This window comes from Gouania willdenowi, chromosome 9, assembly GCF_900634775.1.
Source record: "Gouania willdenowi chromosome 9, fGouWil2.1, whole genome shotgun sequence".
Lineage (NCBI taxonomy): Eukaryota > Metazoa > Chordata > Actinopteri > Blenniiformes > Gobiesocidae > Gouania > Gouania willdenowi.
The window spans coordinates 36555898-36578686 of NC_041052.1; the positions used below are offsets into that span (position 1 = coordinate 36555898).

Genomic DNA, 22789 nt, shown 5'->3' on the forward strand with positions numbered 1-22789 from the left:
TACGACTTGTTTCTGATGCAGTAAAGGACGTGTGACACAATGTGGCTCTAATCTAAACACATCAATGGGGTTTGCCAAAGGCAGGGAATGAGCCGAGTGGATATTAGACAGAAAAACAAATGTTTTGTGTGACAGTGTCACAGCTGCTCTCAGATAGGTTGTGGACTCTTTAGTACAAATGTCAGACTGTTAGGTACAACCCAAGTGTCTGTTTTGGGTGGGCCTGGACTGTTTTTTAAAATATATACTTTATTGCATTAATTAACAAACAAAATGTCATTTTCACAGACACCCGTCATCAAAAGTACACTGCATTTTTATCTATTTTTTTTAAATAAACAAAACAGACCAAAACAGAACAGAACAAACAAAAAACAATGGAAAAAATAAAATAAATAAATAAGGACATACAAAAATGGAAATAGTGGATAAATAAAAAGTGTAAGTGCCTTTTTTTCACACATCTTTTGATGAAATTATGTAATTGTGTAGTCTACTTAGTCTATTTTATTCATTTTTTGCAAGTTATCTCTAATCTTTAACGTTATTGTGTTAATTTATGTTACTTTTGAATGACTCGTGTAAAGAGGGAGGAAGAGTGAAACATGTTATTTGTTGGATTCACTGTGTAGTGTGTGCCAGAGGTTCAATAACTAATCTAGTTCCACTCACCAAACTCTGACTGGCTGTTTGGAAATATGATGCGGAAGACGTAGTCTGTGGCCTCTTCCTCCTCCTTATCAGAGATCGAGTCTATGGATCCTGATCCCTGAGGAAGCCTCTTCCGTAGCTTAGGAAACACTTTACCCTGCAACAAAAACACGCCGTTTAAGAAGCTAATACCCGTTCCAGCGTTAGCGCTCAGCTATCTACAGATCTTAACTGCTGCTGTGATTAAGTTGATTTAGATTTTTCATTGTAGCTACAGACGCGTCACAAGTGATGCACCAAAATTCCGATTACCCAAAATGCCCCAAATATGCATTTTCTGTTTTTCGGCCAAAACGCTTTTCTCACCAAAACAAGATGTTATGATGACACGAGCAAACACTGCGGTCAGCGCGCCCATTTGTCTGGTAGTGCCATTGCGCACCCCATGACAAATATGGTGGTTTTAAAACCTGCATTTTTGGTTTAAAATTACCGGTATAATCAAGGTTAGGTCTTGATCTCACACCAGGTGGGAGAAGACAGGAAATTATTAAAAAAAACCAAAACAAACTATTCAGGAGGCACTAAATATGGTTTTTATCCCCCAACTTATTCACACAGTTAAATTTTTTAAAATGTGCGTTATCACTCATTCATTCCATCATTACACTCTATTGCTGTTTTTCAGATTATTCTGAGCAAAATATAGCTGGCAAAAGGCGGTACTTGTGCCAAAAAAGTTTGAGAACCACTGTTCTAAGCAATGGTTAAGATAATAAATAAAGCAGAGAGGCTGATTCTCATCAAGAACTTTAATGCACTTTGTGTTTTCTTCCAGCAGCCCAGTTAGTTATAGAACTGTACAATATTATTTAATGTAAAAGTGGGGTCAAGTTAAACATTTTTTATTTTTTATATTGTATATTGTGCATTGCTGGAATGTCAGTGCTAAATAAATGTTTTTATATTTTTAATTGATTTATTCTTTGAGGCTTTAATATTAATTTATACAATTGCAATGTTTTAATTTTGGTAGTTAGTACACATTCAGCGTCATAAATGCAATAGTACTAATAATTTGCATAATTTTTTAACCAGAGGAGTGAGGTGGGGAGAAACTCATTGTCGATTGGAAGTCATGACACAGTGTCACTTGAAGTTGCTTGACAAGTTCAACATTTTCAACTTCCAGCGACTCAGGACGTGCGATTGAGTAACTGGAATTGTGCGGGTCACATGGCTTGACATTGCGTCATTTACATTGATTTTAAATGTAATCTAGTCACCAGAGTCACTAAATCGCGTTCGGTCTTAAAGGTGCAGTCTGCAACTCTTATAAAAGTGACTTTTTGTCATTTTTGCTAAAGCCGTCACTATGTAAGGACAGTTTCACATCCAACTAGTAGTTTGTGTGAAAAAACAGGCTCATTGAGTCCCCCTGCAGCCTTTGGCAGATTGCCAGAATGCACCGCGACCAAGCAAAAAGAACCAATCAAAGTCAGGATTGTGTTTGATGGGCTGTCTAACAGCTGTTGCTTACAGGCCCCGCCCCTTTCCCGGGCTGGAGCGCTATCTTTTTTGCAGTGTATGGTCTGGAGGAGTAGAAGATGGAATTAGTGACTTTTCTGCTTGAAAGGTAATTACTGCTGCTTGATTTACATTATGTTTGATTTATAATTGTTACACTAGAACTCTGTGGTGCATGTGTTGTTTGTGTGTGCGCGCAGCAGCCTCCACTTGGGCTGCTGTAAGTGACACTGAGTTGTTGCTGCTGCTAGAATCTGGTGTGTGCACATAGAGAGAGAGAGAGAAGTTCTGCAGTAATATGCTTTAACAGTGCATGTTATGTTACTGTGATGTTGCTGTGGGACTAACATTAGCTTGTTAGCTCCTCTGAGGGAGGGACTTTAGAAAGTTTGGAGGCAGGGCAAGAGAGCAGCGGGGAGGGAGGGGGAGAGAGGGATCTGAGAGTTACGGATGCACCTTTAAGGAAGGCTGTGAATGAAGGCGGTCAGATGTGGTTCATTGGTATCCCAAGAAAAGATGAAGATGACGCACACTTAATTTGAAATGGCCTTACGTGTTAAAGGAAAATGTGACAGCTTTAATCCTTGCAGCTATTTTGGCCAAAAAGGGGTTACAGAGAGACTCTGGTTTTCACATATGTGCACAAATGCAATTTCCAGACAATATAGCGCACGACAATATTGGCCGCATTCCAATAATTTAGCAATTTTCCAATCAAAAGTCATACAAAGGTTACATCGTGACATAGGCAGTACTTTAATGGCTAAGGAGAGTGCCCTTCAGACGTCTCGGCCAATCAGAATGGGCAGGTAGGCGGGCTGCTGTACTCCCGTTCGCTTTAAAGGAGATTTCAGTGTATCCTGATGAGTTTCAACTGATAAGTTTCCATCTCCACATGAAGTCTCCTCTTCACTGCTCCAAGTCTACATATCAGTCAATTTAGCTTTTTATTGTCACTTTTTACTGGAACCAGACTGATACGCCGCTTCTTCCATTCTTCTTACCGTGAACTACTGAGGAGGAATCACGCCATTTCATTTGGCAAGTTTGTGCTGTTTATTGTTTCTTTCTGTAACAAACTGGCCGACTTTTACTGTATGCAGGCTGTTCTGATCTCTGCTCTGTCTCCGTCTGTCAGTTCTCCTTACGTAAGCTTCTCCATCAGCCTCAGAGTCCAGAGCAACGATGGCTTCTGTACAAACCTAACGCGGTAATTTAACAACTTTATGCTATTTATTGTTTCCTTCTATTAAAAACTGGCTGACTTTTACTTCATTCAGGCTGCTGCAGCTCTCTCTCTCTCTCTCTGCTATTCCCCGTGTCTTTGTCATGATGAGGGTGTGTACATGACAAAATGACTGATCAGAATGATTCAGTGGAAGCACGATCCATTTAATGTAAACAGTTTCATTCGTCCATCTGGTCTAATGTGACGGAGCTCAATTTTTTGGCGGCATGAAGCTTGTAAAACTGGAAAAATACACAAATTAGCCGCATCATTGTTTAAGCCGCAGGGTTCAAAGCGTGGGAAAAAAGTAGTTGTTTATGGTGCAGATATTGTGGTACTCGAAATAGAGCCCAGTCACATAGAGCTGCTTTTTAATTTGTGCATTATAGATACGTAGTTGTAGGTAATGGTTTTCATGAAGACATTTGTGAAAAAGATGCTACAATACAGTTAGATGTTGGTTTGATATATTGTATATGTTTGTTTTTATTAATATGAGAAATAAATATGGTAAATTTGAACATTGCAATTTTATTATTTACCATTTATTACCACACAAAAGTACCAAAAATTGTTTGAGAACACATATCGATTCACAGGTACCAAGTATCAGTTCAAAAGTGAAAGGTACCCATCCCTAGGATTAGGTGAGGCTAGATTAGTGTTTTTGAAGAAGGAAAACAAAGTATCTGAGCCTGGAAAGATGCTAACCTTTCCCCTTTGAGACCAGAGCGGAGGGTCCAGCTGGCCGTGAGGAAGCAGACCGTTTTCAAGACAGGACAGGAACTGCAGCAGATGACCTCCTTTAGGGAAGCGCAGTGGAGGCCTTTGAATCCCATCCTGGCTCACCAGCACCACAGTGCCACCACTGTCCACTGAAGGAAGCAAAGACGAGCTGTGAATGAATGCTGACTGCATTCAGGTATTGGTTTAGTCATGTTAAAGGTTACGTGTACAAACCTTGTTGATGGCAGTGCAAATAAACAATGTCGTGTAGAGGGATGGTGGTGGCATAGTCCCAGTATACACTAAAACGCATACAAAAAAACACATTCAGGAAATCTAGAAACTTAAATTCAAATAAGTAAAGATCATCAGATAAAACCGTGGCTACACTAGGGTGACCATATTTGGATTTCGAAAAAAGAGGACACATACTCAAATCACCTTTATTATGCATTCTAACAATCTCATATAAACCTTCTTAAAATCTCTCATTCACTGGAACAATAAACATCTCCTCTTAGAAAATAAAACTATAACAAAACAAAAGCTCAAGGCTTAAGAACATTAAATAATCATTAAATACACACTTCAATAAATAAAATTCCTATGGGATACGTTTCTCTGAGCCTCCATGGAGGTTTTATCTTCCAGGAGGGTTTTCCCATTGACATTTTTAAATTAAATCCACCGGTATTTGGTCTCTTTCAGTCTCTTCTCTTTGCTGCTTCTATGACAAAGCAGTATCTTTAATGATTCTGTCACGTGTGAGAAAGATTAACGTAATGACATGATTCTTAGCTGTCAGAAACGGCTAGAATTTCTCCTATAATGGACTTTTAAATTAACGTGTACCCCGAGATGCGTTCAAGGTCCCTAGGAAACCCAGACATTTTCATCTATTTATATAATCTGGCCAGACGGATCACACAAGATGTAAAAAGAGGAAACGTCTGGGTAAATCCAGATGTATGATCACCCTAGACCAGTGTTTTTCAAATGGGGTACGTGTACCCCTAGGGGTACGCAATGGCACTACAGGGGGTACTTGAGAGAAAGTGTAAAATAAAAAAAGCATTAAAAAAATGGGGTTTCATAATGTTTATTTTTAGTTAAAAATGATAATCATACTAAATATTACCAGCAACTCACAAAACTACAACACACAAAATAAGAGAAAAACATACTTAATAATAAAAAGAGCAAACAACCACAAAATATACCACATCAAACTAAAAACACACAAAAAGACAACAATGACACACTAAATGAGAGAAAAACACAAGATCACTACAAAATACACAAAAATAACAGAAATATACAAAACTAGATAACAGAGAGAAAATAATTGAAATAATAGAAACAACACACAAAAACAGCAACAAAAACACATAAAATAACAATAAAAAAACAGACAAACAACAACAAAATACACAAAATGACACCAAAAACACAAAGAATGAAGATAAATGTGATATTAATTAGAACATAAACTGAAAATACAAGAGTCAGTCTTGGATCCACACCAGGCGGGAGATGACCAGAAATGATAAAAACTATAGAAATAAATCTATTCAGGAGGCACTAAATAAGCTACTGTTTAATTCCATTTATTTACAAAATGAGAGTCTTTAAAATGTGTTTTATCATCGATTCATTCCATTATTATGCTCTATAGTTGTTTTTTTTAAATAGTATGCTGAGCAAAATGTTGTAGTCTGACAAAGAGGGTACTTGGATTCAATTGTAAGAAACTAAAAAGTATGAGAAACACTGCCGTAAACTACACGCACACAGAGAGGCTGGCCAGGCTGTCAAGTGCAAAAATCTATTTTTTGGAGAGAGAAAGCAAGCACAGGCACAGAAACAACACGCTTCACCAGCCTGAAGGATGTTTGACTGTGTTTCAGTCAATAAACCATCTGTTGGCTGCTGGTCCACTGAAAATAAGCCTCCTCAAACCAGCAGTGTTTATTCACTGTATAGAGGCCCTGAGCCACTCAACACACAGGCTGCATTATTCAGCAACATGTTTAGCCACACATACCCAGCAGCCCCATCTCCAGAAATACATCATGTTCTCACATACAATATCTTAGAGGGAATATAATAGGCTTTGTGATTTTTGCACCTGCGTTCATAGTCCAAGTCTCCGACAGAGCCATTCATCAGCTGATTAGGGGTCCACTTCAGAGTCATGATGTCGGCAGTCTGGTGCAGAGAGAGGTAGCCTGGGATGGCCTGCATGTCATCTCTCTGAAAACAACCATCAGGGTGGGTTACGCATAAAACTTGTGGATTAAAGGATTAAAAACCTTACATGATATAGTCTTTCAAAGCAGGGGCTCTCAACTTTGGGGTCACTGGGAGGCGGTCGCAAGATGCCTTCAAGAAACTAAAAATATTTTCTGAACAATTAAAGCCCATTTTCGCCTATTTTACTCTTTTTCTGCATCTACACCAAACCTGCCATAATTTAACTTATTTTCATCACTTTTTCTTGCCATATTTTTGCCCCTTTTTCCACTTTCAAGATATTTTTTGGCGCTTTTCCACCACTTTTCCAACATAATGTTGCATAAGTTGACCCATTATTGTCACTTTTAACCTCTTTTCTCCATTTTTCATGCTTATACTTGCATTACACTTGCCCTTGCCAAAACTTTTCCCCCATAATGTCACATATATTGACCCATTATCATCCCTTTTAACCCCCCCGCCCCCCAATTTTACCACTTTTTGGCTTAAAACATAAAGACTTTTTACCACTTATTCTGTCCATTTTTGGCCACTCTAATGTGCAACTTTTAACTAATTTCTGTGGTTTTTAAAATCCCCTTTCACCACCTTTTCTACCTTTTTTGGTCACTTTTAACACATTTTATTTTCTGATTAAAACAAGGATTTACATATTTAAGATGACTGTATACCAGGCCCAAAACAAACTGCTTTGATGGTATTAATCAGATAAATAAATAAATGTGTTTATCACAGATTCATAAAATAAAGGACCATGATTTTGCTGACTTTATGGATGGACCCCAAAAAGCTCTCCCCTTTATTCCCCCTTATAGATGGCCCTGTCTCCACATGACTGTTCTTTAATGTTCATGTCTGTGTTCAACCATCTTCAGGTACAGTGGGGGCCCCCGGCCTCTGGAACCTTTATTTTGGTGGTGACGGGCTAAAAAGGTTGAGAATAGTACAATCAATCCAGTTTAAATCATTGTTTATTATGTGTAAAATGTAAGGCCCAGGGGCCAAAACTGGACCTTTCCAGCATCCGATGTGGCTCATAGGAGAATATAGTATATAAATAAAAGAGAAAACTTTTGTTCATGAATCAGCCCCTTCAATGAAACTCCACAGTCGGGCACACAGTTTCCCCATGCTTACTGTAAATGACATGATGGCAGCCATTTTAATTGAAAAGAGTTAAAAAGGACTCAAATTATTTCACAAAATATCTCCAAATTAGATAAAAAGAAATATCTAAAAATCCAAGAAATCATATGTCTGTCACGTATTGCTTGGTTATTGTCTTTGCCTTACATGCTTTACATCATTTATACCAGGAAATGCAATCTAGGTGTAGGGAACCACGCCAAGCTGAACTTTAACCTGAAGACCGTCTTTCTAACAGGATTAACCAAGGAGCCTGTTTCTTTATCACAAACTGTTTACAGAATACTGCTCCAGCAACTTTGAGGTGCATAGCTAACCCCACTATGCTTCCTTTGAACCCAATAACGGAGCCAAGGAGACTGGCTCTAGCACTTCGAACTTTTCAGTACAAACTCTTTTTACGACTCCACACAGGGGGAAGAACCCCCGTCTTCTCCCTCCATCACAAACAGATACCTTTGGGATGCTGTAAAGATCACAGAACTTGTCCCATTGATCCGTGACCCCTGCGGTGAACTGTCACACAAGGATGCATCCCAGGCCTCCTCTAAGAGACTGGGTGGAGAAATACTAGTAGCTTTCCAAACCAAATGAGAACAAAGAAACTATAATATGTTTATAAAGTCACAAAAGAAAACATTATTAGAATGGTTCCTGCAGAAGTTTCAATTGCAAATATTGTCTGTCCTAAGCCACTATTTTCATGTGATTCTATCTCCAACAGAATGTTATTTTAGATGTTTCATAATTTAAAAAGTGCTTAAAATACCAGAAAACATCACAAAAGTTAGTTTAAGCTCTACTATATCTACTACAACCATACAGTAAAGAAAAGGCATAACATGATTTTTGACATTTATGTTTCCAAGTAATTACAAGTAAAAATCATTAACCGGTTCCTGAAGTAATACTAGGCTATTTTCTAGTCATGTTTAGTCGAAAAGATTGTTTGAATATGCTGAACTCATTATTATGGTTTAAGTGTAAATCTAGGAATCATCCCGCATGTTTGTCCCTGTCATCACATATTCACACACCCCAGACACACCCACAGGCAGCCAGCTGAGATGCTGGCAACTTTAAACCAATCAACAAGCCCATTCTTGGGAGGCGAGCCTCAAAGCTTATCTTTTAAAAGGAAGAAACTTTAGTTTGGGGACGCTGACCGTTTCAAACTCAACGCATTTCCCTTCCCCATCTATTCATTTATTTTATTTCATTTTTAGTTGAAACAGTTAGATTTTTGGAAACAACAGTTTACTTGGTTCTAACGAATCCAGCATCTAGTGACGTGCGTAACAGCCGAACGAAGCCTGGCCCACGACCCACTGTGGTAAGCCACGAGCCGCTCTCTAACCCAGCTGCGAAGGCCAGAAACACCTGGATCGGCTGAAGGGGCTAATCTGTTGAAACGCAACAGAACTCAACGGTGGCACGTCCCGCTACGTTTCTTCAAAACAGCACCTGCTAGTTCTACCGGACATCATCTTCAAGGAACCTGAACGAACTCTGCTCAGCAAGCTTGATCCACAATAGCTCACATACATACTTCCATAGCTATAAACTTACATACATTCACAAAATGTTCACACACAGTTCATCTCATTCATGTTTGTCTGTTCTCCCCCGTCTGTCTTCCCCTCTTTGTTTTAGGAGCTCTCTATGTTTTTTTTATTTTTTATTTTATGATATTATTCAAATATGTATCCTGCATTTTTATTCAATATTTAGTAGACTAGCATTCTCCGAGAATAGTTTTTTCACTTTATTACATATAATCCTCACTTTTATTAGCCTAGAAATGCATTTTATCATGATTTAATTATCATATTTTAATTGATATTTTGACTGTGTTAATTGTTGAACTTTGAATAAAAGGTTAAACAATCTTTGATTCCTCTGAATAATTAAAGTTGTGTATTAAGGTGAAGATGTTGCTCTACGAATCCCTTTCCCTGGTTTCACATTAATGGGTTAAGTCTAAAAACTTAAGACATATTTTCCCTGTTAAAAAGAGTGGCACCCTGGCAAAAGTTGAAGTAATATCAATAATCATAATTAATATAACCCATAATTAATAACCCTCATCTTCCTATATAGGGCACTTCATTATTGAAAATTCTCATTGTCCCACCTATAATCTGTAGGCCACTTAAGATCAAACTGGCCAAGAGATCAAACTGTCCGATGAATACAATTTTGCACCAGTAAATAGTTACTGTCCACATATTGTTACTGTCCACAAATTGTTCCTGTACAAAACGGTTTTTAAAAATGTCATCAATTATCTATTTACCACAATTTCCAGGCTATAAAGCGCATTGTTTTATTGGCCGCATTACAATAATTTAGTAAATTTTAAAGAACAAAGCACACAAATGCCGTAGTCTAACAATGACCGCACCCTATTGACTGATGAGGGTGCCCGTCAGACAACTCGGCCAATCAGAACGGGCAGGAAGGCGGGCTGCTGTACTCTTTTAGGTTTCACGGAAATGTCCGTGTTTCAACTGATAAGTTTCCTTTAATACATGAAGTCTCCTCCTCACTGCCCCACGTCTACATATCAGTCTATTTACAGCTTTTTATGGTCACTTTTTACTGGAACCAGACTGATACCAGAATACAGATGCGATCGCGTCTGAACAAATCCAACTTTTGGTAAGTTCATGCTGTTATGCTATTATTACAAACTGGCTGACTTTTACTGTATACGGAGCGGAGATCAGAACAAAATGATCAGAATGATTCTGTGCGAGCAAAAACGATTTAATGTAAACAATTACATTTTTCCACCTGGTCTAATGTGACGGAGCTCAATTTTGTGGCGACATGAAACTTATAAAACTGGGAAAAATCCACAATTAAGCCACGTCATTGTTTAAGCCTCAGGGTTCAAAGTGTGAGAAAAATGTAGCATCTTGTAGTTGGGAAATTACAATATTTTTTTTGCTTAAAATTTAAAGGTATTTACAAAAGCAGAAATATGGATTTTCTTTTTTTTGTCTAGTCCTGAAAGATGAAACATTAAAACAAAGTAATTATTTCCACACAAATGAAACAGTGGCTGTGTTTGAAGTCATACTAAAGTACTACTCATACTAAGTCTGATGTCAAAATGAGTATGTAGAGCATTCACATTGGATAGAATGGAAAGTTTGAGTACGCGAGAAATACCTGGATGTATACTATATCGGGACATTTTTTTTAAGTATGCACACTAGTCATACTAAACCGTCCCATGATGCATTGCGAGCAGAATGTAAAATCGTGCTGGGACCGGCTTCAAGCTAAAAGTCAAACATCTCCTTTTCAAAATAAAAACATCTCGTCTTGTCTTCCATTAGTTTGTTTTAGGGATGTCCTGATACAAGATTTTTATTTCCGATATTGCAACCTTGCGTATCGACCAATACCGACATAGATCCAATATCAGCATAAATCATACATAATTTGTTTTTTTTCTTTAATAAAAAATACTATTTACTAATTTTGTAGTGTGGAATGTTAAAAAAGGCTTGATGAAGTGATGTTAACAGAAAACAATTGTCAGCAACAGTAGGTATGAGAAAAACTGACCCATTATTAACCAATTGGTTACATACATGTAACCTTCAAAATATTATCTACTGTATTCTACAATTGAAAAAAAAAAAAAAATAGGAGAATCCGGAAATTTAATTTCGATATCCGATATTCGTCTTCAGACTAATATCTGACCGATATCCAAAATCGATATTAAATCTGGACACCCGTAGTTTTTTTTTTTTTAACACTTTTGCATATAGGGCTCTTGCTTTGAAGTTAACAGGTAGTTTAGTCCGTAGCACAATGGAGGGTCACTGAAAATCTCTAAAGCTTTGGAATTAAATGTGTATACGGCAGTTTTATGGATCAAATGACCACATGTTGATATTCTACTTGGTCACTTTCTCACTTTCAGAACTTTTAAAGCTGGAGAATCAACAGAGATATTTAGCATCAGTGTGCTTCAGATTTTTGTCGTTGTAAAGGCATCTTGGGATGCATGGAAGTATACTTCAGTGGGAACGGTCATCATCCTAATCATAGGCTACTTATCGTATAGAGTAGACAGCATGTACTCATTGAGTTTGAAGTGCAGAGTACAAAGTGTGCCATTTCAAACACAGCCATTGTGCTGACTTCTGAGATGTCTGTGCCGGCTACTGTAGGCAGGGTTTAATCATGTTACTCCTTGGGGGGGTGGGTCATGTCTCTGGATCTGGAATTGTTTAAATGGATTTGAAGAGTTACCGGTTGTACGAGCACATTGTTCTTTCCGAACAGCAGCGTCGCCCTGTTGTTTTGATGCAGTGACTCCACATATTCACGAGCGGATGGCGAGGGGGAAGGGCGCTCATCCATGCTGCTGCTGGAGTGTCTTTTCTGGATCTGCACGGACACAAAACACAGAGAATGACCATTAACAGTCGCTCATTCATGTGCACAGATGTCATCTCCCTTGGTTCTTAAAGTCAAGAGCAAACCAACACACAAACACGCAATGGTTTAAAGTACTGTGGGTGTTCTGTGATCTGAACTGATTGAACTGGATTAATGATTACATGAATGCTGATTGGATGTGAAGATTCCTTCCCCTGGGACAGACTGTGCTTTAACTATTGCTTATTCTTAGTAAGCAGAGCAGACAACCCGTGAGCATCTAAGGACGAGATGGAACACATCATCTGCAGATGGATGGACTACAGGATAAAATTACAGACAGGATAAAGTAGAATAGGCTTGAATGCATCTCTTCCAGGTCACCAGCAATACCATGACATGTGATACTTACACAGAGTGCAGGCCTCTTGGAGGGAGAATCCTGCCTGCAGTGGCCACTGTGGATGCGATGCCTTTGCACCAACTCGTCAGCAGAAGGGTCGGTCCAGAAGTGGTCGGCCGTCTTCATCTTTGTGTACTCCAAAGCGCAAGGTCCAACTTTCAAAATAATAAAAAAAAAAACAATACACAAAACAGCCTTTTAATCTGCATTTGGCTCAGGGCCAGAGTGGGACTCATTTTCAGTTCTGGAGCTTGTTGTTCTGTAAAGGCAAGGCAAGGCAAGACAAATTTATTTGTATAGCGCATTTCATACTCAAGGCAACTCAATGTGCTTTACATGATAAAACATTCATTTGTTTAAAATCAATAAGAACATTTAAAATCATCAGTAAAATCAATTAAAATCATCAGTAAAATCATCATGACATCAACAACATGACAAAAAATCTCTCTCAATCATATGCAGTAGAGAAAAAAAGTGCCTTTAACTTTGATTTAAAAATGTTCACATTAGATGCTGACTTCAGCTCTGCTGGCAGTTTGTTCCACTTCTTTGCAGCATAACAACTAAAAGCAGCATCACCATGTTTACTGTGAGCTCTGGGCTCCACTATCTGACCTGTGTCCATAGATCTGAGAGACCTGCTGGGTTCATACCTGACTAACATGTCACTGATGTATTCTGGACCAAACCCATTCACAGATTTATACACCAGCAGCAGAACTTTAAAGTCTATTCTGAGGCTGACTGGGAGCCAGTGTAAAGACTTTAAAACTGGAGTAATGTGCTCTGACCTCTTTGTTCTGGTTAAGACCCGAGCTGCAGCGTTCTGAACCAGCTGTAGCTGTTTGATGCTCTTTTGGGGGATTCCTGTCAGAAGACCATTACAATAGTCCAGTCTGCTGGAGATAAAAGCATGGACCAGTTTCTCCTGATCTTTCTGAGCCATTAAACCTTTCACTCTGGAGATGTTCTTTAGGTGGTAGAAGGCTGTTTTTGTGATAGATTTGATCTGACTGCTGAATGTCAGATCTGAGTCAATCAGAACACCAAGGTTTTTGACTTGATCTTTAGCTTTTAAAGATCGAGACTCAAGATAATTGCTGACAGCAGTCCTCTTTTCCTTGTTACCAAAGACAATCACCTCCATCTTGTCATGGTTTAGTTGAAGGAAGTTTTCACTCATCCAGCAGTTTACTTTTTCTAAGCAGTCACACAACACCTCAATGGGACCATAGTCATCTGGGTTCAGTGATAGATATAGTTGTGTGTCATCTGCGTAGCTCTGATAATCAACCTTACAGTTCTGTAAAATTTCTCCTAAAGGAAGCATATAAAGGCTAAACAGAAGAGGTCCAAGAACAGATCCCTGAGGAACCCCACAGGACATTGGTAATCTGTCAGATTCAAAGTTTCCAATGCTTACAAAATAGCTTCGCTCCTTCAAGTATGACTTAAACCATTGCATTACTTTTCCATTTAGTCCAACCCATGTTTGCAATCTGTGCAACAAAATTGTATGATCTACAGTGTCAAATGCAGCACTTACATCCAACAGAATGAGAACAGATACTTTTCCTGAATCAGTGTCCAACCTTATGTCATTGATCACTTTGATAAGAGCAGTTTCAGTGCTGTGATGAGAACGAAAACCTGACTGAAATTTATCAAATATTTTGTTGAATGTTAAGAATTGACTCAGTTGGTTGAAGACCACCTTCTCAATGATCTTGGCCATGAATGGAAGGTTGCTGATTGGTCTATAGTTAGCCAGTATAGAGGCATCCAGTGTTCTCTTTTTTAACAGAGGTTTCACAGCAGCTACTTTCAGGGATTTTGGTACGGTGCCTGATTGGAATGAGCAGTTAATTATCTGACACAAATCAGTGACAATTGACTTTACAACAGTTTTAAAGAAGTAAAGCCTTGTACTTCAGTGTATTGTTCTAAAATATTTTCAGTGCTGGTTATGGTTGCTTCAAAATGTAGAATTATTTGAACATGCAAGCACATCTCCAACATTAACCTTTAAAACACATCCTATCTAAAAAAAAAAAAAGCAGAATCTACACTTATCAATGAGGGCAGTGGAAATTGGACTATTCTTCAAATCTCATAAAAAGTAATGTATGATTTGCAATAACATTTTAGAACAGTAATACAGCTTTGTTATTATTAGTGTAAAGAAAAAACATTCTATTTTTTATAATTCATTGAATTTATAATACATCACCATGCACTTATAAGAGAACGAGAATGGATGAACACGAGATCTTTAATGTTAAGAAAGGGGAGGAGGACATGACCACTACACTAACTTCAGCTATAGTTAATCATCTGCTTCATTTATTAAAAACAAGATGGCAAATCATAAAAAAATGCATTCATTGTTTAATAATAATTAATCATTCAGACAAATTGAGTTTAAATTCAGATTATTTTTTTGAAAGCGTAATTAAGTAGGGATTCAAGACTGATGGGGTATGGGGGTGCAAATCGAAGGTTGTGCAGAGGCGCCTGCTGCATCTGTAGTTCCTGTGCCTAAAGAGCTCCCAGCGGAGGCCCAGTGACAGCGGTAGCAGCACATGTGATCAACCCAGTGTTATGATTGAGGATAGTGCATGGACAACGGCCATCCAGGCCTGATTTGGCTGTTTCAATGCTTTTGTACATGAATAGATTATTTTATTACTTTGAGTCTTTGTTTGTCCTTATGAATTCTGAAAGTTTTCAGACAAAGCTGTCCAAACAAATTTGTGGCCATTTTGAGCAGATTTAGCCAACAGTATGATGCTAACTATCATTCGGGTTCAAAATCATGTTCCTTTTATTTTGTGCTCAAGCAGCCAACGGCATAGCCTACTGTTAGCTAGCTAAAGCTGCTCTGTATTGTTGTAGCACTGGAGACCGGTCGTGGTCTGGAGACCACATTTTGAAGGTCTTAGTCTTGTCCAAGTCTCGGAATGGCTGAACTCGGGATTTTCCATCAAGACCAGTTGAGACTAGCACTGATCTGCTATTCTTTAACTTCATTAATGTGATAATAAGGAGAAGCACTTGAAACTGTTGCTGATTAATTCAGGTTGTAATTTGACATTAAACATTTAGTGTGAGCTCACAAATTGGAAATCTTTTCCAGTGCTTTATGTGTCAGACACCTACAAAAACTCAGACATCTGTCCATATTATTTCTTGTCACAAATCCCACTGAACACTTTAGACCTCATTCACCTAACAATAAATATCTTTTTCTGGACACATCAGTGGCTTTTAAATACATACAAGGCCTGTGTTGTGAATGTCATACTAACGCACGTGCGTTCACATTAGATAATATGAAAAGACTGAGGCACAGATTCACTCAAGGTTTAGTGGTATTTAAATGTGTGCAAACGTCACTTCATAAGGAGTACAAAGCCCAGGGAATCAGGAGTGCGCCGCCGCTGCGTTTCCCAATGCACCCTCAATCCATTTAATGCGTTACCCCCTAATGAATATGCATAGTAGGCGGAGTATACCAGAGGTAGCAAAAATATGGGAGAAGAAAATGCAAATAAATGTATGCAGGGGGAGCAATGCGATTCATGAAATCAAGAACGGTTTGCGGTGAACTAGATTTCAGTTCCAGAAAATAGTACGACTGAAAAGCAGGTGCAAACATACACGCAGAGATCATCGCAGCAGTAAATGGACAGAAAACACAGCGGAGATGAAAAAATGCTCCAGTTGTGTGTGTGTGTGTGTGACAGAGCAAAAAAGCTGGACATGCGTCCATCTCTCCTCTGCGGGTCACTGTCTCACACAGATCAGCCACGCTCATGCACCCATCCGTCCCTCACAGTCACATCCACACACATTTCTCCACTGCGGGATGAATAAAGAATATCTATCCATCTATCTGCTGTAATTCATCCATTTTTTTATTAGTTTCCTCTACTAACACCTCTAAATCTGCTGCTTCATATTTTTATTTTCACTTCCACACACTCAATCTTAGTGAATTCCGTGCAGCAGGTGAGGAAACTGCGTCACTAAAGGATTTAGGGAAGCAACTTAAATACCACCCTTTATTTCAGATCTCAGTGAATATGCCTCAGAGTACGTGAGAAACACCCAGATGTATACGAAATGGGGATACTTTTTTAAGTGTGCACCATGGACAGACTAGTCATACTGAACCGACCCAGAATGCATTGCAAATGAAATGATCCTGGAACCGACTTCAAGTTAAAAATCAAACATCGGCTTTTCAAAACAAAAACATCTCTTGTGGTCTTCCATTAGCTTTTGTAAATAGGGCTCTTGTCAGCACACTGGTTCTCAGTAAAACTGGGTCCAGTTTCATTAAAACACCAGTCAACGTGCTCTTCATGTTTCGCAGCATTCATCCATTAATGTAACATTTCATTAAATTACCTCACAGATTTTTGTTGTAACATACAGACCCTCACACATATATGTTTAATTATTGATTTAATAATGTAATAGCGATTGATCTGTACCCCTCCCACCGCTCCACCTTGCTGTTTAATCTGTTTCCATGGTTGTGCGGTGGTAAAACCTATCCAGCATTATTCAGGGCACACAAAAACCCTTTCTCTAAATATTCCCGATGGTTTATCAAATTACTTTCTAAACGTGTTAAGATTACTTTACCAGTTATTTATTAATGACATGGTGCCAGAAAAACTAATTTAAACCGATGCATTGTTTCTGTTCTGCTTGTTTTCAGTAACTCATTGTTACATCTACACCTGATGATGTGGCATGTGAGGTTGATGATTCCAATACGTTAAACAAATGCTGTACCGTCACATTTAATTACCTAATAATGATGCAAGGATGGGTCCGTCCACTGGGTCCATTAGAACAGCCTCTTTCTCATAGTATTTACTGGAGGAAAAAGACAAAGATGAGAGAGACATCTTGAGTTCACAATGCCAGGGAAAAGCTAACACAGATGGGGCTGATTTAATTGAATCGATAATCCAGTTACGTCATTGATCAGCTGCATGGAATGAGTGGGGAGGTTTCAGCTACACTTGTGTCCATCTCCTGGGACACACTGTTCTTTAGATAATCCTGTCATCCAAGCAGGCCATTAAAGCAGGCAGCAGGTATCTGAGGGTGAGTCTTTGAAGTGAGTGCATATGAAACATTATGTTTCTGCCTTTTCTGTGTACCTGCTGTTCTCCACCAGGTATTGAACAATCTTGTCCAACACTTTCTCAAACAGAGCCGTCCTGATCCAAAGGTTCTTGACTCCCTGTGGAGAGAGGCTGGGGAGTCGGGGGATCTTTCGAAGGCTGTCTTGACGTTGCAAGCTTTGACTGCGTCTGCAGAATAAGCATTAACAGTTTGACTGACAAAAAAAAAAAATTAAATTACAATTATGTGTTCAATTATCCATGTTCAATTACAACTCAATTACGATTAAAGAGTAACTAAACCCCAAAACCACTTTTCTGTTGAATACAAATGTATTTGGGTATGAAGTAATACTGCTGATTGATCCTGGTCCAACTCTAACATTTTAGACAAAGTATTTCAATTTGTCATATTTTGTTGTAAAATGTCAGTGACTGCCCTCTATGGGTTGAAACCTGGCTATTACAATTGATTTTTGCTATTTGCTGAGAACAAGATCATGTGATGTTTTGTGACCATCTTGCGTCACAAAACAAGCAGTGACGTGCCGTCAGGGTAGGCAGTGCCTACCCAAGGGTGAATTGATATTTTGATTATTTGTTTTAATTATAATATAATTATAAATGATTTATTTTTCCATTTACAATAGCCTACAGTACCTATAAGTTTGACAGTGTCCGCATTTTGTGAGTTTCATAGCCCTTTCTGTGTTTTTACATGTTTGCGCATGCGCAGTCAGGTCCCCAAGATGACAACCATTTACATGCAAAGGCAGTGTAGAGAGCTGCCTTTGCACGTAACCACTCTATGCTAAATGCTATACCTAAGTTCACAGTACATTAGTGAGTAGATGCCACGTGACCGCTGCTGCTACGTTCTCTAGCTAGTGGGCGGGATAACACTACAGTCAGGGTGACAGCACCAGAGATGATTGAGAAACTTTTTTTTGAGGAAAAACGACAGCTTTTAAAAGATGGAGACCAACACCTGAGTTACCAGAGCTTCAGCAAAGGTAAGGTCAGAACATTGTTGGTACTTTCTACAGTGAATGGAACAAAAGGAAGGATTGGCTTTGTGGATGCTGCTCACTGAGGCTGTTCTGAGTTGTTTTTGTCATTTTCTCTATTTCCAACACAAACAACAGATGTGCTGCCGTGTCATGAAATATATCTTGTTGGGAGAGTATGGAGGTTATATTAAATAATTGTTTATGTTTCTTTAATGGTGTTTATGATGTTGATTTTGTTAGATGGCTAAATGCTTGTTCATGTGGATCTTGTTGGGTTTTTTCTTTCTTATGAATTTCATATTTTGATAAGCGCATTGAGATGACTTTGTTGGAAATTGCTTTATACAAATAAAATTGATATGAATCGAATTAACACTTGACAGCAGAAACATATGAAATGGTCATTGGTGGTCTCGATTTGCAACGTGCCTACCCAACCCTAGTGGTCACGGCACGTCACTGCAAACAAGCACTGTCAGCCCCACCCCTTTTATAAAAACTAGCACCTGTGGGCTCTACAATCTGTGGTGAGTAGGTTGAATTGAGAGAAGAGTGAATAAAGATGTATAGTGAGTAATGAGTAGCTAGTTAGCATAGCACAGATTGTTCATTGAATCAATCAGCTGTAAAATACACAACACAATATTATCCATCATCTAATTTGTTTTTCATCTCTTGGTTACCTTGCGAGGCTTCCTAATCATAGAAAATATTGTTTTTTATATTTCTGGTGTGGGCGTCTGAGCCTTTTTTCTGTTAGGATTCCCCTTGATTTCAATGTTTGTTTGTTTTTAAAAAAACAAAACAAGGTAAAATGATCCTCAAGAGAACTAACATGTAGTGGGAAAACTTGATATGAAACATATTTTAATAATTATGTACATGTAAGACATAACTAACGAGGTTCCACAGGTTTGAATTTAATTCAGATGTAAATGACAGTTTTTATAAAATTTCCATGACAATTCTACTTTTAATTAACTACTTTTAATTAATTTACTTATTTAAATTAATTTAAGTAATTGATCTTAATTACAATTCAATTCAACAGAAACAGCTTTTTTCAATTACAACAGCATATATAATGATGTAATTGTTATTAATTATCAATTATGTGATTACAAATATAATGACCCTAACGCTGTTTCAAAACATCTCTAATAATAAACTAAAACTACTTTTACATGATTTTTTCAAACTACCGGTACTTGAAAGGCCCAGCAGTGTTTCAGATTACCATCAATTTCTGAGACAAACAAGCTTTGATTAAAGCTTTGGGCTGTTTTGTTATTCAGAGCTCGAGTCGTGTGCGTCTCTCACTTGTTCTCCATCATCTGCTCGTGCTCCTGGGCCTTCCTGCACAGCTCCTCAGCAGGGGCGAAGCTTTTCCCGACCTTCATGAAAAGTGCTGCGATCTTGTTGCTGCGCAGAAAGCCGGCGGCTCGCCTTTTCAGTCCGTGCAGAACGCATGCCTCCACCGCAGCTGTGCAGAAACAAAGACGTTGATGGTGGAATAAATCAACACATTGAGGGTGCTCTTCACTACAGGTTTTTATGTTTAATACTGTATGTTTTTCTTTCAGTTCATTTTCAGGTTGTCCTAATGCAAAATAGGCTGTTAATTTATTTCTATATTAGTGGATTACATCTAGTCATTACATGATCAAACCAGTACAAAAAAACACATGATTAATGTATGTAGAAGTGTGTTACTATTCGGGAAGGTAAAGGAGAAAATACATATGCACACAAGCTATTTATTGTTTGTCAGTAATAATGTTCCAACTTATCATGCTGTGCTCAGAAATACTATTTATAATGTACGCTAAAGTTATCTAATTTGAGAAATCAGCTCGGGCATTGGTTGAGGCTACATTAAAGGCACACTGTGTAACTTTTGGCCACTAGGGGCGCTAGAGCGGTAACTTTCACGCCAGTGGCCACAAGCGCCGCAGCACTGTCGCAAAAATCAACAAACAGTCAGTAGGGCCAGTTTCCCGTCTTTTGATTGTGTATGCAGACAGTTGTTGACCTGTAACTAATAAGGATTGGCTCTCAGGGCTGGGGTACGAAGCGCGGCTGGGCTCGCTCAGTCGCTCGCTGGAGTCCTGGCGCTTGGCCTTCCTCGCACGTCGGTGGCGCTCCCCCCTACTCCCTGGCCTCGTCGCAGTCGTCGGCCACCTTCGCCAAGAGTTGAGGCGGACGGTGACCCCACGCGCGCCGGGGAACTGACTTGCCAACTTCTCTTACTAAAGAATCCACGTTTACCTGAACTATTAACCCAACACAAAACTACCATATTGTGCTCTTTTGGCTGTAAAGAGAGGCTAAACTCATTTCAACTGCCCACAGCAATGGTGCCGGGTCGGGAAATGCCTGTATGTTGTGTATGGAATCAGAACAGTATCATAATGAATGAACTCTTGCAGGGTTTTTCACGATTGCACATGCTTTGCTTCATAGTTGTATTTCAAATTCACAAATGCACACGATTTGTTTTCGCAAATATATATTTTATGCAAACTTGTAATATAAATTCTGAAATGCACACACTCTACTTCACAAATATTATTTTGAGGCACACTTGTAATCTAAATCCACAGATAATGCAAATTGCTGAATGTGCATTTACAAACTGCTTCTGTGCTGTGAAACCTCTGTGTATTTGTGAGAGAAATGTGTGTGGGGAATTTTGAGACTGCTCTGACGTCACGGGTCAATGAACGTCACCATTGACAGATTCATCAGCCAATCAGGTGTGTTTGCTTTCAGCCAATCATATGGCTTCTTACATTTTCTCCACACTTTTAAACCAAATGCAGAGCTACTGATATGTGTGCGCATATGCAGTGTTCAAACAAGAGTGTCGAGTGTATTGTAGCAATGTTAAAATGTAGAAAGTAGCCAATTACAACGCACAGAAAAACAGAAGTAAACATCCAGGCGAGTTTGTATGAGTACTGAAGAGGGCGTGTTCATGGGCATGTCAGACAAGCTTGGAGTTTCTTAAACAGACAGAGGCCAAATCGAGGCGTCATGAACCGTGTGCTACAGAGGGAAATTTCTTTTAAGTTTTTTTTTTTTTAAAACTAGTACAGTGCCCGTCGGAAGTATGTATTCATGTGGGAGCATAAGGGATATATTTGCGGGTGCAAAATGTGGGTGCAATTTTCCTGGTTTAATTCTATGGGACATGTGCATGACTTCATCACTTTTATATTTTTTTGTATGGTGTATTTTTCTGTAATGTGTGTTTTTTGGAGTCATGTGTATTTGTGTATCTTTCTGTTGTCTTTGTGCATAAATGTTTGCTGTTTATTTAAATTTTTTGTAATGTATGTTTTTTTGAAGTCATGTGTATTTTTGTATAATTATTGTTTTTGTTGCTATTGTAGTGTAATTCAGGAGTAATTTTGAGTATATTTTGTATAAATATTTAGTTTTGTGTATTTTGAGCCATTTTCATATTTTTGTTGTATTTTTCTGTAAATGTAAGTCGAGTACAGTGCCCGTCGGAAGTATGTATTCATATAGTGGGAGCTTAAGAAGAGTTGTCAATTATGGGCATAATAATAACAACATACTCTGTAGCATTATAAAGGGGTAAATTTGCAGGTGCAAAGTAAAATAGCGTGTGCAATTTCCTTGGTTTAATTATATGACATGCGCATGATTTTTTTCGTTTGGTGTTTTTTTCTGTAATGTACAGTGCCCGTTGTTAGTATGCATTCATGTGGGAATATAAGTATTTAGTTCAGTGTATTTTGAGTCATTTTCATGTTTTTGTTGTCGTTTGGTGTATTTTTTGTTGTCTTTTGTGTAATTTTTGTACAAATATTTAGTTTTGTGTATTTTGAGTCATTTTCATATTTTTTGTTGTTTAGTGTATGTGTGCTTGCCTAACTTTCACTAAACTTATCTATTTTCAGTAGTTAGGTGTAGTGGCAGGTGTGTCGTGAGTGAAGCTGCAGTAATCATCAGGCGGGCTTCACTATGTAGCACCGTTTACTGATCTGACTCAACACTACAGTCACTACCACCCAATGGATGGGTGTCGGGACACAGACTGTAACCGGACTAAATGGTGGTCCGTTACACACGTAGACGGTGACCGATAGTGAAGCGCACCTGAGCGGTGGGTGAGTGTGAGACTCTCTACCTTGGACACAAATCTCCTCCGTTGGTTCTCTCTCACAAACACGCGCTGCTGAGAAATGTGCAGCTTTCAACCAGCAGCCATTGCCGTCAATAACTTCCGGGTGAGGTCTGTCCAGTCTAAATAGCGTACGGT

The 22789-nt window shown here is 38.6% G+C and overlaps 1 protein-coding gene across 1 annotated transcript in view; it reads right to left on the minus strand.

Annotated features, from left to right (window-relative positions):
• Positions 1 to 22789, minus strand: part of LOC114469657 (small G protein signaling modulator 1-like) — a 73934-nt gene that overhangs the window by 17074 nt on the left and 34071 nt on the right. The window contains exons 4-12 of the mRNA XM_028457375.1: positions 19819 to 19981; positions 17525 to 17677; positions 17167 to 17234; positions 12351 to 12496; positions 11810 to 11947; positions 6261 to 6385; positions 4367 to 4434; positions 4118 to 4281; positions 673 to 808 (exon numbers count right to left, since the gene is read on the minus strand). Coding sequence (XP_028313176.1) covers positions 673 to 808; positions 4118 to 4281; positions 4367 to 4434; positions 6261 to 6385; positions 11810 to 11947; positions 12351 to 12496; positions 17167 to 17234; positions 17525 to 17677; positions 19819 to 19981 — 1161 coding nt within the window. The remainder of the gene's footprint in view (positions 1 to 672; positions 809 to 4117; positions 4282 to 4366; positions 4435 to 6260; positions 6386 to 11809; positions 11948 to 12350; positions 12497 to 17166; positions 17235 to 17524; positions 17678 to 19818; positions 19982 to 22789) is intronic.